The 15,264-nt window shown below is 46.6% G+C and overlaps 1 protein-coding gene across 1 annotated transcript; it reads right to left on the bottom strand.

Moving 5' to 3' along the window:
• Window positions 1–514: 514 nt before the first annotated feature.
• Window positions 515–15,006, bottom strand: LOC144511038 (transmembrane emp24 domain-containing protein 3-like). The gene is made up of 3 exons (XM_078241008.1): window positions 14,821–15,006; window positions 5,599–5,847; window positions 515–992 (listed from the first exon to the last, which is right to left on the bottom strand). The coding sequence occupies exons 1-3, from the start codon at window positions 14,959–14,961 to the stop codon at window positions 756–758; spliced, it is 627 nt and encodes a 208-aa protein (XP_078097134.1). The 5' UTR covers window positions 14,962–15,006; the 3' UTR covers window positions 515–755.
• Between the last annotated feature and the right edge of the window lie 258 nt (window positions 15,007–15,264).

The raw sequence follows: 15,264 nt of genomic DNA, 5'->3' as shown, positions 1-15,264 counted from the left end.
GACCCTAAACTTTACATCATGATTCCTCCGAAACCAACATGACACCCCATTAACTAGTCAAACCTTTCATTTGTCATTTTATGGAAGTTTGCCATGTGTGATAGCATTTCAACACATTAATTTTTTGGGGACATCCTGAGGTCACGAGAGGCGCTACATCAATGCAAATTCTTTCATTCTCTTACTAGCTGTGGGGTTGTCTTGAGGAAGTGAGAGGCTTTAAAAGTTTATTTATTAGTCACAGGTAGACTTACGTTAACACTGCCATGAAGTTACTATGAAAATCCCCCCAGTCGCCACACACTCCGGTGCCTGTTCGGGTACACTGAGGGAGAATCTAGCCTGGCAAATGCACCCAACCAGCACATCTTTCGGACTGTGGGAGGAAACCCACGCAGACATGGAGAGAACGTGTAAAGTCTGCACAGACAGTGACCCGAGCTGGGAATCGAACCTAGGTCCCTGGCGCTGTGAGGCAGCAGTGCTACCCACTGTGCCACTGTGCTGCCCATTCATGGTAATTCACAGTAAGAAGGGGTGACTGCGAGACACAGGTACAGGCGTCTCTCTGCAACTTTTCATTAACGGGGGATTCGGGGGGTGGGGAGGAGGTGGGGGTCTGACTTTACATCTTTTAGCTGCTCTTTGACCACACTGCAGGTTGATTGTCAGAATAATAACCACACTACAGTAATGCTGCACACACACAGGCGATATTGAGTGGCTAGTTTACAGCGGCCAACAGACGTTAGAAATTAGGTGGTAGCCACGCTCGCATTGGCCCTCTTGTCGGTGAAGAATCTCTTCAGGATGATGACCTGGCCAACAGTCACCAGGAAAAGGATGAGAGTCTCGCTTGACGCCCAGTAGATAATGTGGGTGCTGATGTCTTCTGCGTGCAGACGATCGATGGACGCCTGTACACGTTGTTGTGTCTGCAGCTTGACCACAATGTTCAGTGCGTAGTAGATGGAAATGCAGGAGGACTCCAGCTGGAGAGAGAACCAAAAAAAGGGTCACAACACAGTCCAACTGCCTCAAACCGTCAAGGACCGCAAAATGGAGGCAGCTTCTGCACTTACACAAATAATAATGATGAGTTATCAGGCCATAAGAAATAGGAACAGGAGGAGGCCATTCAGCCCTTCAAGCCTGCTCCACCATTTAATAAGATTCTGATTAATCAAACGTTCACTAAGCCCACCTTCCTGCCTAATCTCCGTAACCTTTAATTTCCCAATTGATTAAAAACCTATTGCTCTCCCCCTTGAAAATATTCAAGGACTCGGTCTTCACCCCTTCCTGGGCTTTGATTTGATTTATTATTGTCACATGTATTAGCATACAGTGAAAAGTATTGTTTCTTGCGCACTATACAGACAAAGCATACCGTTCATAGAGAAGGAAAGGAGAGAGTGCAGAATGTAGTGTGACAGTCATAGCTAGGGTGCAGAGAAAGACCAACTTAATGTGAGGTAGGTCCATTCAAAAGTCTGATGGTAGCAGGAAAGAAGCTGTTTTTAAGTCGGTTGGTACGTGACCTCAGACTTTTATATCTTTTTCCCGATGAAAGAAGGTGGAAGAGAGAATATCCGGGCTACGTGGGGTCCTTAATTATGCTGGCTGCTTTTCTGAGGCAGCGGGAAGTGTAGACAGAGTCAATGGATGGGAGGTTGGTTTGCATGATGGATTGGGCTACATTCACGACCTTTCATAATTTCTTGCGGTCTTGAGCAGAGCAGGAGCCATACCAAGCTGTGATACAACCAGAAAGAATAATTTCTAGGGTGCATCTGTAGAAGTTGGTGAGACTCGTAGCTGACATGCCAAATTTCTTTAGTTTTCTGAGAAAGTAGAGGCATTGGTGGGCTTTCTTAACTATAGTATCGGCATGGGGGGACCAGGACAGGTTGTTGGTGACCTGGTCATCTAAAAACATGAAGCTCGCAATCATTTCTACTTCATCCCCATTGGGTAAAGAAATCCAAAGGTTCAGAAATCTTCGAGAAAATAAATTCTTCCTCAAATCTGTCTTCAATGAATACCCTTTTATTCTGTGACTATGCCCTCTGGTCCTACACTCTCCCATGAGTGGAAACATCCTCCCAAATATGTTTCAATCATATCACCTCTCATTCTTCAGAACTCCAAGGAGTACAGACCCACCCTGTTTAATCTTTCCTCAGTTGCCATCCCTCCTTACCCAGGATCATCCTTGTAAACCTCCTCTACACTGCCTCCAATGATAATTGGGTGGATGTGACTAGTGGTGTCCCACAGGGATCTGTCCTGGGCCCTCAATTATTTACAATATTCATTAACGACTTAGATAATGGCATAACAAGTCAAATATCCAAATTTGTAGATGGCAGAAAATTGAGCCGCATTGTAGATAGTGTTGAGGAGAGCATAAAACTAACATAGGCTATTGATAGATTGGGGTGAATGGGCTAAGCTGTGGCAAGGGGTGGCATGGTGGCACAATGGTTAACACTACTGCCTCACAGTGCCAGGGACCCGGGTTCAATTTCCGGCCTTTTGGTGACTGTGGAGTTTGCACGTTCGCCCTGTGTCTGTGCGGGTTTCCTCCGGGTACTCCGGTTTCCTTCCACAGTCCAAAGATGTGCAGGTAGGTAGATTGGCCACGCTAAATGGCCCCTTAGTGTCAGGGAGATTGGTGGACTAAGTACATGGGGCTAAAGGGATAGGGTCTGGGTGGGATTGTTGTCAGTGCAGGTTCATGGGCTGTATGGCCTCCTTCTGCACTGAAGGGATTCTATGATTCTATGAAATGGATTTTAATACAAGCAAGTGTGAGGTTATCCATTTCGGACCAAAAAACGGCAGATCAGGGTATTTATTAGAAGGCACAAAGTTAAATTGAGTGGATGTCCAACCGGATTTGGGGCTTCAGGTGCATACCTTCTTACAAAGCAACAAACAGGTGCAGAAAGTAGTCAAGAAGGCCAACGCAATGCTGGCCTTCATATCTAAAGGGCTGGAGTATAGGGATGCAGATATTATGCTGCAGTTGTACAAAACCATAGTTAGGCCCCCTTAAAATACTGTGGGCAGGTATAGAATCATAGAATCTACAGTGCAGAAGGAGGCCATTTGGCCCATCAAGCCTGGACTGACAACAATCCCACCCAGGTCCCACCTCCATCACCCCACATATTTGCAGTTCTAATCCCCTGACACTAAGGGGCAATTTATATGGCCAATCAACCTAACCCACACATCTTTGGAGTGTGGGAGGAAACCAGAGCACCCGGAATGTGCAAACGAGCACACGCAATGTGCAAACTCCACAAAGACAGTCACCTGAGGCTGGAATTGAACCCGGATCCCTGGTGCTGTGAGGCAGCAGTGCTAACCACTGTATGGACACCACACCTTATGAAGGATGTTTTGGTCCTGGAGGAAGTTCAATACAGGTTTATAAGAATGATTCCTGGACTTCAGGGGTTGAGTTATGAGAAGAGATTAGACAGATTAGGCCTTTAATCTCTCAAATTGAGAAGGATGAAGGTTATCTGATAGAAGTCTACAAAATATTCACAGGGAAGGACAGGGTGGATAAGGATAAACTGTTTTCACTAGTTGAAGGCTCCAGAACCAGGGACTATCATCTAAAAATTAGGACCAAGCCATTCAGGAAAGATTTAGAAAACGCTTCTACACACAGAATGGGGGAAGATTTGGAAATCTCTTCCTCAAATGGCAGTGGATGCTGATTCAATTGTTAGGTTTAAGTCTGAGATAGACATTTTTTTATTGAGCAGGGGTATCAAGGAGTATGGGCCTAGGAAAGATACAGGAAGTTAGGCCACAGATCAGCCATGATCTTATTGGATGGCAGAGCAGGCGCGAGAGGCTGAATGGCCTACTCCTGATCCTATGTTACTCTTACTCTCTGAGATACTCTTTGTAGAACTTGGGGTGCTTGCTATAATTGTTACGCTCACATCCAGTATCTGATGGAATTTAATCTCTCAGCAGCTCAACTGAAACCAGTCAAACGGGTGGATGGTCAAACTGCCCCGTGTGATTTACCTGGAAAAGAGGTCATTGGAAAATGCGGAGAAATCTGCTGTTAAAAATGTAGCAGGTTGTTAATTAATGGAATGGGGGGCAGTGGGAGAAGTTTCTAAAGCTAAATTGGATAAATATTTGAACTGAAACAGTTTTGCCAAAACTCAGGGGGCATAGCCCAATTGGAGAGCCCTGTCAAAGAGCCAGCACCAATGTGATGGGCCAAATGGCCTCTTCCTGTGCTGTAATATTCTAAAACAGAAAATTCTGGAAAGTCTCAGCAAGTCTGACAGCATCTGTGAAGCGAGATACAGAATTAATGTTTTGAGTACAATATGACTTCTTCAGAACCTTTCTCCACAAACGCTGCCAGTCCTGCTGAGATTTTCCGGCATTTTCTGTTTTTGTTTCAGACTTCCAGCAGCCGTGGTTTTGCTTTTATATTACTGTAAGATTCGATTACCTCCTCTGGCGAAGGCAAGGATGTTCCATTGCTCAGCCCTACACACACAACTCTCCAATGAGCTGCAGCATTTCAAATCTGAGCCTCCCCTCACCCAATCAGCTCTCTTACATTTTTCAATCTTGGTGTACTGCAGTCTTGAGCCATTAGCTAGGTCTCACCACTAAAGCAAATGCATGTCAAAGCCATTGGGGGCGATCTTACCAAAAAACATTCTAAGTGGTGAATGAGCGTGAAAACGAAAGAGTTTCAGAACTGTTTTTTCGGCAAGAGATTAAATCAATTCTTATGACATTTAGAAGACAAAAGGCAAAGCGTGGTTCTCGCCAGCAGGGGGAGTCTATCCACGTCAGAAAGCCAGCTGCCGACTGCTAGAGGGCGCTATTGCGCATGCACCCTGATCTCCCAGTGCACTGTTTCAAGAGTACACAGTACACTGGGAGATTGTCACTCCCCTATCCCCCTGGACATTGACTTCCCCATCCCAACACAATCATCCCCAGTCTCCCCCACCGATCACCACCCCCAATTGCGGTACCCCTGGCAAGTGACCGCCCCCATTCAGTTCCCACCCCTTTCCCCGATTGATTACCACGGTGATCCATAATGCAGAGTGCGCAGCCCCCACGCACTGCCAACCCTTCAGGCCCTGCCTCTCTCCCCCCTTAGGCCCCCACCCCCCCCCCCTTAGTGCTGCCCAGTGTCAGGCTGGCATTGCCAGGGTACTAGACTGGGAGTGCCAGGCCAGCACTGCCTATGGTGCACCTCCCACAGCCGCCCCCAATCACCTTCGATCCCCTCCAGGTGCCTCAGTGGCCTCTGGTCCCACTGGCGAGACCATCGCGTCTGGTCCCCATTGCTGAGACCCATACGTGATCCTCGCCAGTGAGAACCTCCGCCGGCGAGGACATTAAGGCAAGCGAGCCTGGACAATCACGTCCCAGGCTCACAAATAACATTTAAATAAGTGTATGAATATTAAAACCAGCCTCACAGCCGGCAGACTGGGGCCTGACGAGATGGTAACATCGCCCCCATTGACCTGTGTCAGGCCTAGGTTGAGAAGTTAGATTTCCTCAGGCTTGCCAAGATTCACTAACCTGTGTGAGAGGAGCATCCTTGATCTCAGTGTTGGGGAACAATGGAGGCATATCCCCCACCTCAAGGTGGAAGTAAACCTTCTTGTGAGTGAAGGTGGAGAATTGGTTGCCGAAACAGAAGCTGTAGATTCCAGAGATCTCCGCCTTCTCGCTGATGGTGTCGTGCTGAACCTTGTGCTTTCTGTAGATCTGTCGCCTTGTGGGATCTTCGATGAAACAATCCACATCGTAGTGACCACCTGCAATCACCTGTTGAGAGCAAAAACATTGATATTTTTTCCAACTAACCGAACACCAATCTGGCAACAAGTCATGTCACAAGATAAACGCAAAATACTGTGGATACTGGAATCTGAAACAAAACCAGAAAAACGCTGGAAAATCTCAGCAGGTCTGACAGCATCTGTGGGGAGAGAATAGAGCCAACATTTTGAGTCTAGATGACCCTTCGTCAGAGCAGAGCCAGCTCTGACGAAGGGTCATCTAGACTTGAAACACTGGCTCGACTCATGTCATAAGGCAACTCAGAACAAAAGTGGGCATGAACTGTTCTAGTAGTTCCCTTGCCTCTGAGTTACAAAGTACCAGGTTCAATTCCCACTCCAGCCCAACAATCTCGAGGGATGGGTAGCAGTTGTAACCTGCTTCTTCTGGTTTGCAAACCTGGGAGAATGAGAACTATTGATGTTAATGACTGAAGCATTTAAAAGATTAATTACCTCGGCTAAAACATCAATGGATGGGACTGTTTCCCCGTGTGTACCCCCCCCCCCCCCCCCCCCCCACCCCCACCCCGCTGCCGCCAAAACCTCAGGAGAGGTGATGGCCTAGTGGTATTATCGCTGCACCATTAATCCAGAAACTCATCAAATGTTCTCGGGACCTGGTTCGAATCCTGTCATAGCAGATGGTGAAATTTCTAAAAATATGGAATTAAGAATCTACTGATGCGTATGAACCCATTGTCGATTGTCAGAAAAACCTATCCAGTTCACTAATATCGTTTAGGGAAGGCAATCTGCCGTCCTTCCCTGGTCTGGCCTACATGTGACTCCAGAGCCACAGCAATGTGGTTGACTCTCAACTGCCCTCCAAGGGCAACTAGGGATGGGCAATAAATGCTGGCCCAGCCAGCGACACCTGTGTCCCACGAATGAATAAAAAAATTTCCTCCCACAACCCCCTCCCCAATATTTAACATCAAAGCATAATTCAATAATTTGGGATAGCTGCCATCTTAAGTTTTGGAACTGTACAAAGTCTGGTTGAAAACAACCATTCTGTGCGCAAAATCATCTTAAGAAGTTTAACAACACCAGGTTAAAGTCCAACAGGTTTATTTGGTAGCAAAAGCCACACAAGCTTTCGGAGCTCAAAGCCCCTTCTTCAGGTGAGTGGGAATTCTGTTCACAAACAGAGCTTAATCATCTTGACAGAGATATCTTGAAACAGAAACTGCTTCTCAACAAGGAAGCCAAAGAAGGTTTCGGGAATAGTTGTTGAACTGCAGTCCTGAATCAGGCTACCAAGACTTGCAGTACCATAAAAATGAAAATAGGAGCCTGCACTCACTCCCAGGACTTGCTCTCCTTGTTGGGTCCACCTGGAAAGGCCAACCTCCAAATTCTTCAACTACAGAAATCATCGCAGGTGCCATACTGAATCTCAACCTCACACTTGAGAAAGAAAGGGCCCACAACAATATCTGACAGAGACTGATTTTTTCAAAAAAATATTCATTCATGGGATGTGGGTGTCACTGGTTGGGCCATGCAATTGTTGCCTATTCCCAATTGCCCTTGGACTGAGGGGCTTGCTAGGTAATTTCAGAGGGCAGTCAAGAGTCATGTTGATGTGGATCAGGAGTCACATGTGGGCTAAATTTCTTTCTCCAAAGGAAACCAGGTGGGTTTTTAACCACAACCTGTGTCAGGCCTAGGTTGAGAAGTTAGATTTCCTCAGGCTTGCCAAGATCCACTAACCTGTGTGAGAGGAGCATCCTTGATCTCAGTGGTGGGGAACAATGGAGGCATATCCCCCACCTCAAGGTGGAAGTAAACCTTCTTGTGAGTGAAGGTGGAGAATTGGTTGCCGAAACAGAATGCCAAAAGTCATTAGACTTTTAATTCCAGATTTTTATTAAATTCAAATTTCACCATCTGCCATGGTGGGATTCGAACTCAGGTCCCCAGAGCATTACCCTGACTCTCTGGATTACTAGTCCAGTGACTAGACCACCAAACCGTCGCCTCACCTTTTAATAGCCTTTCATCTTTATCTGCTTTTTATCTTTGCATCTGTATTTTAGTTAATATGTTTATCACTTTTACCTAAGCAACTATCAGCAGTAGTTTTGTAGTAAATTAACCTTGATCTTGTTGAAGAATAAAGCTTATCTGTTTGGTTTTTTAAAATCGATCCACTCAGGGAACTATATGCACACAATTTTTATCTCATCAATCACTTTAAGGAAATACCTTTCACATGGTTGTGACATGTGCATCACCCACTCTGCCAGTTCAAGTGTTCTAAGAGGATTAATAGGATTTGAAAGAGGGAAATTATTCCAGAAAAAGGAATCACACCCTTACAATTAAAGATAGGACGTTCAGGAAAAATGTCAGGAAGAAACTCTTCACATGCCAGATGGTGGAAATCCATAGAATGCCTACAGTGCAGAATATTTGGCCCATAGAGTCTGCACCAACCCTCTGAAAGAGCGCTCTGCCTAGGTGCACTCCCCCACCCTCTCACAGTAACCCCACACATTTATCTTGGCCAATCCACCTAGCCCACACATCTTTGGACTCTGGGAGGAAACCAGAGAACTCGGAAGAAACCCACGCAGACAGTGGGAAAATGTGCAGACTCCACGCAGACAGTCACCCAAGGCCAGAATCGAAATGGGTCCCTGGCGCTGTGAGACAGCCGTGCTAACCACTGTGCCACTGTGACGTGGAACTCTCTTTGCAAAAAGCTCCCGAAATTCTGGGCATCAATTGAAAATGTCAAATCTGAGATGTACAGATGTTTATTATATAAGGGTATTAATCCATGATGGGTAATTGAATTTAAGATGCATGTTTTTCCACAATCTAATTAAATGGTAGAGCAGGATCTTGATGCTGAATGGCCTAATCCTGTTCCTTTGCTCCTACAGGTTAAGGTGTGGAGTTCAGGGCATGCGCTTATAACCGCCTACCCCTACATCCTTTTCACTCCTCTTCCAAAGCCAGAGACTTATCTTGGGGTGCAATACAAGAGACACTGGCGGCACAGTGGTTAGCACTGCTGCCTCACAGCGCCAGAGACCTGGGTTCAATTCCAGCCTCAGGCGACTGTCTGTGCGGAGTCTGCACTTTTCCTGCGTGGGTTTCCTCCGGGTGCTCCAGTTTCCTCCCACACTCCAAAGATGTGCGGGTTAGGTTGATTGGCCATGCTAAATGTGTGTCAGAGGATTAACAAGGTGAATATGTGAGGTTGCGGGAATAGGGCCTGGGTGGGATTGTGGTTGGTGCAGACTTGATGGGCTGAATGGCCTCTTTCTGCACTGTAGGGATTCTATGATTCTACAAATGGGCGTTGTGTCAGTAGGGGGTCACCAACGTTGACCATATCTTTTCTTTGCTTCTTTTTTCAACTTCAGCAACGGTCTGTTTGAAGATGTGGTTGAGGCACATTGTTGGACCAAAGTAGACGGATTCTCACATGACTGTATCTGGCCTGGGGCAGAGTGGTGACGGTGGGGAGGGGTGGATGTAGTACTCGATGGGGTAATGTAGAGGTAAAATTACTCTGTACATCTTGCTGTCTCTGAGGCAGAGATGCTTGATGCTGAACCTTCTCCAAAATGCTTTTCATTTAATTCATGAAAGGAACTCAAGACAGAAGAAATGTTGTAACTCTGAAACATTTTTGAATTTTTAACATTCATTTACAGGAGGTGGGTGTTGCTGGCTAGGCCAGCATTTATTGCCCATCCTTATTTGCCCTTCAGAGGGTGTAGTGGTGAGCTGCCATCTTTAACCGCTGCAGTCCATGTGCTGTAGGTACATCCCATTATTGTTAGGAAGGGAGTTCCAGGATTTTGACCCAGTGACAGTGAAGGAACAGCAATATATTTCCAAGTCAGGATAGTGAGTGGTAGAGGGGAACATCCATGTGGTGGTGTTTCTTGGTGAGTGCTGCACTTGTCCTTCTAGATGGTAGTAGTCGTGGGTTTGGAAGGTGCTGTCTAAGGAGTCTTGGTGAGTTCCTGCAATGCATCTTGTAGATTGTACACAGGGCTGCCACTGTGCATCGGTGGAAAAGGGATTGAACGTTTGTGGAAGGGATGGCAATCAAGCATGCTGCTTTGTCCTGAATGGTGTTGAGCTTCTTGAGTGGTGTTGGAGCTGCACTCATCGAGGCAACTGGGGAGTATTCTATCGCACTCCTGACTTGCACTTTGTAAATAGTGAACAGGTTTTAGGGGAGTCAGAAGGCGAGTTACTCGCTGCAGGATTCCCAGCTTCAGGCGGCACGGTAGCACAGTGGTTAGCACTGCTGCTTCACAGCTCCAGGGACCTGGGTTCGATTCCCGGCTTGGGTCACTGTCTGTGTGGAGTTTGCACATTCTCCCCATGTCTGCGTGGGTTTCCTCCGGGTGCTCCGGTTTCCTCCCACAATCCAAAGATGTGCGGGTTAGGTTGATTGGCCATACTAAAAAAATTGCCCCTTTGTGTCCTGGGATGTGTAGATTAGAGGGATTAGCGGGTAAAATATGTAGGGATATGGGAGTAGGGCCTGGGTGGGATTGTGGTCGGTGCAGACTCGATGGGCCGAATGGCCTCTTTCTGTACTGTAGGGTTTCTACGATTCTAAGCCTTTGACCTACTCTGGTAGCCCCAGTATTTATATGGCTGGTCCAGTTTAGTTTACGGTCAATGGTAATCCCCAGGATTATGATAGTGGGGGATTCAGTGATTGTAATGCCACTGAAAATGATGATGGTTAGGTTCTCTCTTGTTGGAGATGGTATTGCCTGGCACTTCACTGTTGCTGGGTCAAAATCCTGGAACTCCCTCCCGAACAACACTGTGGGTGTACCTACATCACAGGGACTGCAGGAGTTCAAGAAGGTAGTTCATCACTACTTTCTCAAGGGTAATTAGGGATGGGTATTAATGCTGACCTAGCTAGTGAAGCTCTTGCATGAATAATAAATGTTAAGGATCAATATTGCTGTGGGACTGGAGTCACATGCAGGCCAAACCAGGTAAAGATGGCAGATTTCCTTCCCTAGGATAGTGGTGAGAATAGCTTTTTAAATTCCAGATTTATTCTTTAAATTTCCCAGATGTTATGACGGGATTTGAACTCATGTCAGTGGATTATTAGTCTAGCTTCTGGATTATGAGTCCCGTAACATAACCACTCTGTACCACCATTCTCAATTCAGGTGTTCCCCATGGGCTGGTATTAAGATCACTGCTCTTTAATAACCTAGGATTGGACATAATTTGAAAGTCTGCAGATGACAGGGAGGCACGGTGGCACAGTGGTTAGCACTGCTGATTCACAGCGGCTGGGACCTGAATTCAATTCTGGCCTTGGGTCACTGTCTGTGTGGAGTTTGCATGTTCTCCCCGTGTCTGAGTTGGTTTCCTCCGGGTGCTCCAGTTTCCTCCCACAGTCTAAAGATTAGGGGTGGAATTTTCCTGTCCCGCCTGTCATGGGAATTGTAGTGGGCGGGACACGGACCATGCAAAGGTCCGCTGACCTCGGGTGGGATTTTTTGGTCTTGGGGCAAGCACGGCCGGAAAATCCCGCCCTAGGTGGATTGGCCATGCTAACATTGCCCCTTAGTGTCCCAAGATGTGTAGGTTAGGAGGATTAATGGGGTAAATACATGGGGTTACGGGGATAGGGCCTGGGTAAGATGACCTGCCGGAGAGTCGGTGCCCAATGTGTCAAATGACCTCCTTCTGCAGTGTAGAGATTCTATGATTCTTTGACACGGAAATGGGCAGTGTCCTTTTTAAAAAGAAAATTAAAGCAAGGACCTATTTGTGAAATGGGAATAAATCTAGTTTAGGAACAGACCTGTAATCTAGCCTGGCAGGAGAATTGGCAACTACCCAACTCAGCATGTACTGCGCACCATTGTGCAACATTACACACCCTAAACAATCAATCCTTCCTTTTCTCAGCAGAGGCTGAAGAACAAATCCTTGAAAAGTTTCACTCCATTGGGTAGAATTTCCAAGGAGCAAGTGCGTACTGATTGGCACCTACAGATGTGGCTGTACTGCTGGTAAAATGCCAGAAGCATTGTTTGGAACTGTTAGTACAGCCACCCAGTGTTGAAACTGATTTCAGTAAAGTGTGATGGTTTGTATGAAACACACACATTGTGACCTCGAGCAGTGAAAAGCACCCAGTGGTAACAAGTTGAGATATCGTCCTTTCAATCTTTGAATGTGTGTGCGTATCGTGAGCAGAGGGCGTGGGTCTGGCAGTGGGAGAAACTGGACAAATTGGACAGGGGTGAATCGAGAGCAGGAAGTAACACCTCACAGCATCAGAATATGTGAACCTTCCTATAACGAATCGGCCCACAGACAACTAATCCTTTCAACCATCCTTTCCATAGACAATTCAGAGCTCTGCACCTGGGAATACTTAAGACACACGCTGCGGGTGGGGGGGGGGGGGGTGCCGTTGGTGGGGGGGGGGGTCCCTGTACTGACATGAGACAGTCACGTTCACTATCCACTCAGCTCCTTTCCAATATTTTACAATATCCCTGTCTTCTGCTTCTGCTAAAGGTGATTCATTTGTGCAGGCCACGTGTTAACTGAATCCAGACATCCTCCCGTACTGCAACATAACTGCAGAAAAGTTTTAAAAATGCTGCTCTGTAAATGGGACGACAACAACTTGCATTTATGTAGCATTGTCAACAGAATAAAAAATGTCCCAATGCCCCTTATCAACAAAATCTGACACTGACACATATGCGGAGCTATCAGGGCAGATGGCCTAAGCTTGATCACACAAGTAAATTTTAAGGAGCATCTTAAAGGAGGAAGGCAAGGTTACGAGGCAGGAATTCCAGAGCTTCAGGCCTTTGTAGCTGAAAGCACGGCTGTCAATAATGGTGTGATTAAAATCAGGATTTTAAAAAATTAATTTGTGGCACAAGGGTGTCACTGGCAGCATTTATTCCCCATCCCCTAGTTGCCTTTGTTCAGAGGACAGTTGAGAGTCAACCACATTGTTGTGGCTCTGGAGCCACATGTAGGCCAGACCAGGTAAGGATGGCAGAGTCCCTTCCCTAAAGGACACTAGTGAACCGGATGGGTTTTTCTGATAATCAGCAATGGTTTCATGGTCATCAGTAGATTCTTAATTCCAGATATTTTTTCTTGAATTCAGATTCTATTATCTGCCGTGGCAGGATTCAAACCCGGGACCCCAGAACATTAGCTGCGTTTCCGGATTAAGAGTCCAGCGATAATACCACTAGGCCATTGCCGAGTGAATTGATGAAAATTGACTGTGTGATTGAAAACAAAAGCTTGCAGTAACCCAATAATCCTGACTCACAATAAATTACCACAGAATACATTGACAGTTGTTGTCTAGACAAACATCCCCGCCATTATGCACATAGCAACATCCCAAAAATAACGATGAGTTACACGACCATTTCCTGGTGGGTGGCCAGCACAACAGGAGAATCACTTTCTCTTTAAACAGTCGATCAAGATTGCTAACATCCTGGTATGTCAGTAGATGGCCAAGCATCTTATGTACCTGCTGTAGCTCAGGAAGTAGCACTTAGCTCTGAGACAGAAGGTTGTGAGTTCAGGCCCCACTCCAGGATTTGAGCGCAACAAATACGAGCTTAACACCCCAGGGCAAGAGCAAAGGTGTGCTGTCTCTTGATTGGATGTCAAAGTGAGACCCTATTGGCCCTCTGGACTCAAAAGTTTCCATGGCACTATTTTGAAGAAGAGCAGGGAAGTTCCTCTTGGTGTCCTGGCCAATATTTGGGCGGCACGGTGGTTAGCACCACTGCCTCACAGCGCCAGGGACTCGGGTTCAATTCCCGGCTTGGGTCACTGTCTGTGTGGAGTTTGCACATTCTCCCCGTTTCTACATGGGTTTCCTCTGGGTGCTCTGGTTTCCTCCCACAGTCCAAAGATGTGCTGGTTAGGTGGATTGGCCAGGGTAAATTGCCCTTTAGTGTCCAGAGATGTGTAGGTTAGGGGGATTAACCATGGTAAATGTGTGGGATTCCGGAAATAGGGCGGGGGAGAGGGCCTGGGTAAGATACTCTTACAACACCAGGTTAAAGTCCAACAGGTTTATTTGGTAGCAAATACCATAATAAGCTTATGGTATTTGCTACCAAATAAACCTGTTGGACTTTAACCTGGTGTTGTGAGACTTCTTACTGTGTTCACCCCAGTCCAACGCCGGCATCTCCACATCATAAGATACTCTTGTCAGAGAGTCGGTGCAGACTCGATGGATCGAATGGCCTCTTCTGCACTGTAGTGACTCTATGAAAAAAAAGCAATTGAAATATCTGGGGATTGTGAAAAGCACTATATAAATGCAAGTCTTTCTTGTTAATAAAAGAATTTCAATCTTAAAGACACTAACTAACTACTCTCCCTTACCAGATTACACTTGAGTGAGGTTTGAACCCATCACCTTCCAATGACAGATGACAGCTTTCAGCCCATTTGGTGGCACAGTGGTTAGCACTGCTGCCTCACAGCACCAGGAACCTGGGTTCGATTCCCGGCTTGGGTCACCATCTATGTGCACTTTGCACATTCTCCTCGTGTCTGCGTGGGTTTCCTCCGGGTGCTCCAGTTTCCTCACACAGTCTGAAAGACGTGCTGGTTAGGCGCATTGGCCATGCTAAATTCTCCCTCGGTGTACCCGAACTGGCGCCGGAGGGTGGCGACTAGGGGATTTTCACAGTAACTTCATTGCAGCGTTAATGTAAGCCGACTTGTGACACTAATAAATAAACTTTAAACTTAACCTTAGTACCCCCAAAAAAACTCCCTAAAAAGCTAGACAATAAAATGAACAAAACAGCCAGTTGCTGCCAATTGCAGTCTGTAGCTGCCCACTGGAGTTGTGTACCATATGGCTACCTCAACCCAGCCAGTCTAGACATTAGAAAAGCTCTCTCTCTCTCTCTCTTGTGCACTTTACCTGGAAAGCAAATGTGAACTGGTCATCCTTTTGCATCTCTTCGTGAAAGCATTGAATCTCTTTATCCGGCAGCTCGAATGTTAGGTCAGTGTAATTGGCCAACACCGAAGGCAGCAGCAGCATCAGGAGAGGGAGGAACATGATCGCTGGAGGCAGGCGTGGAGAGAGCCAGAGGGAGGGGGCGAAGATGAGACAGCGAGCGGGCAGACAGCGCGATAGTCCGGCTCCACTACACTGCCAGCCTCCGCTGACAACCCAGCTTCATATTCCCTAGACCGGTCCCAGCTCCGCCTCTCCCGACCTTTAGCGGTATTGAGGGTCTGTCTAAGCCTGACGTGGCACCAAGGATCAATCCTTCCGGGAAAGGGAGGGAATTAAGGAGAGATTTGAGAGTTACTTCTCAGGATTTCGAACAGTTTAAACAATGGGGTAAATCTCCAGTTC

The sequence above is a fragment of the Mustelus asterias genome, chromosome 24, assembly GCF_964213995.1.
Source record: "Mustelus asterias chromosome 24, sMusAst1.hap1.1, whole genome shotgun sequence".
In the NCBI taxonomy this organism is placed as follows: domain Eukaryota; kingdom Metazoa; phylum Chordata; class Chondrichthyes; order Carcharhiniformes; family Triakidae; genus Mustelus; species Mustelus asterias.
The sequence above is the reverse complement of the archived record's forward strand: the minus strand, read 5'-3'. Positions and strand labels throughout refer to the sequence as shown.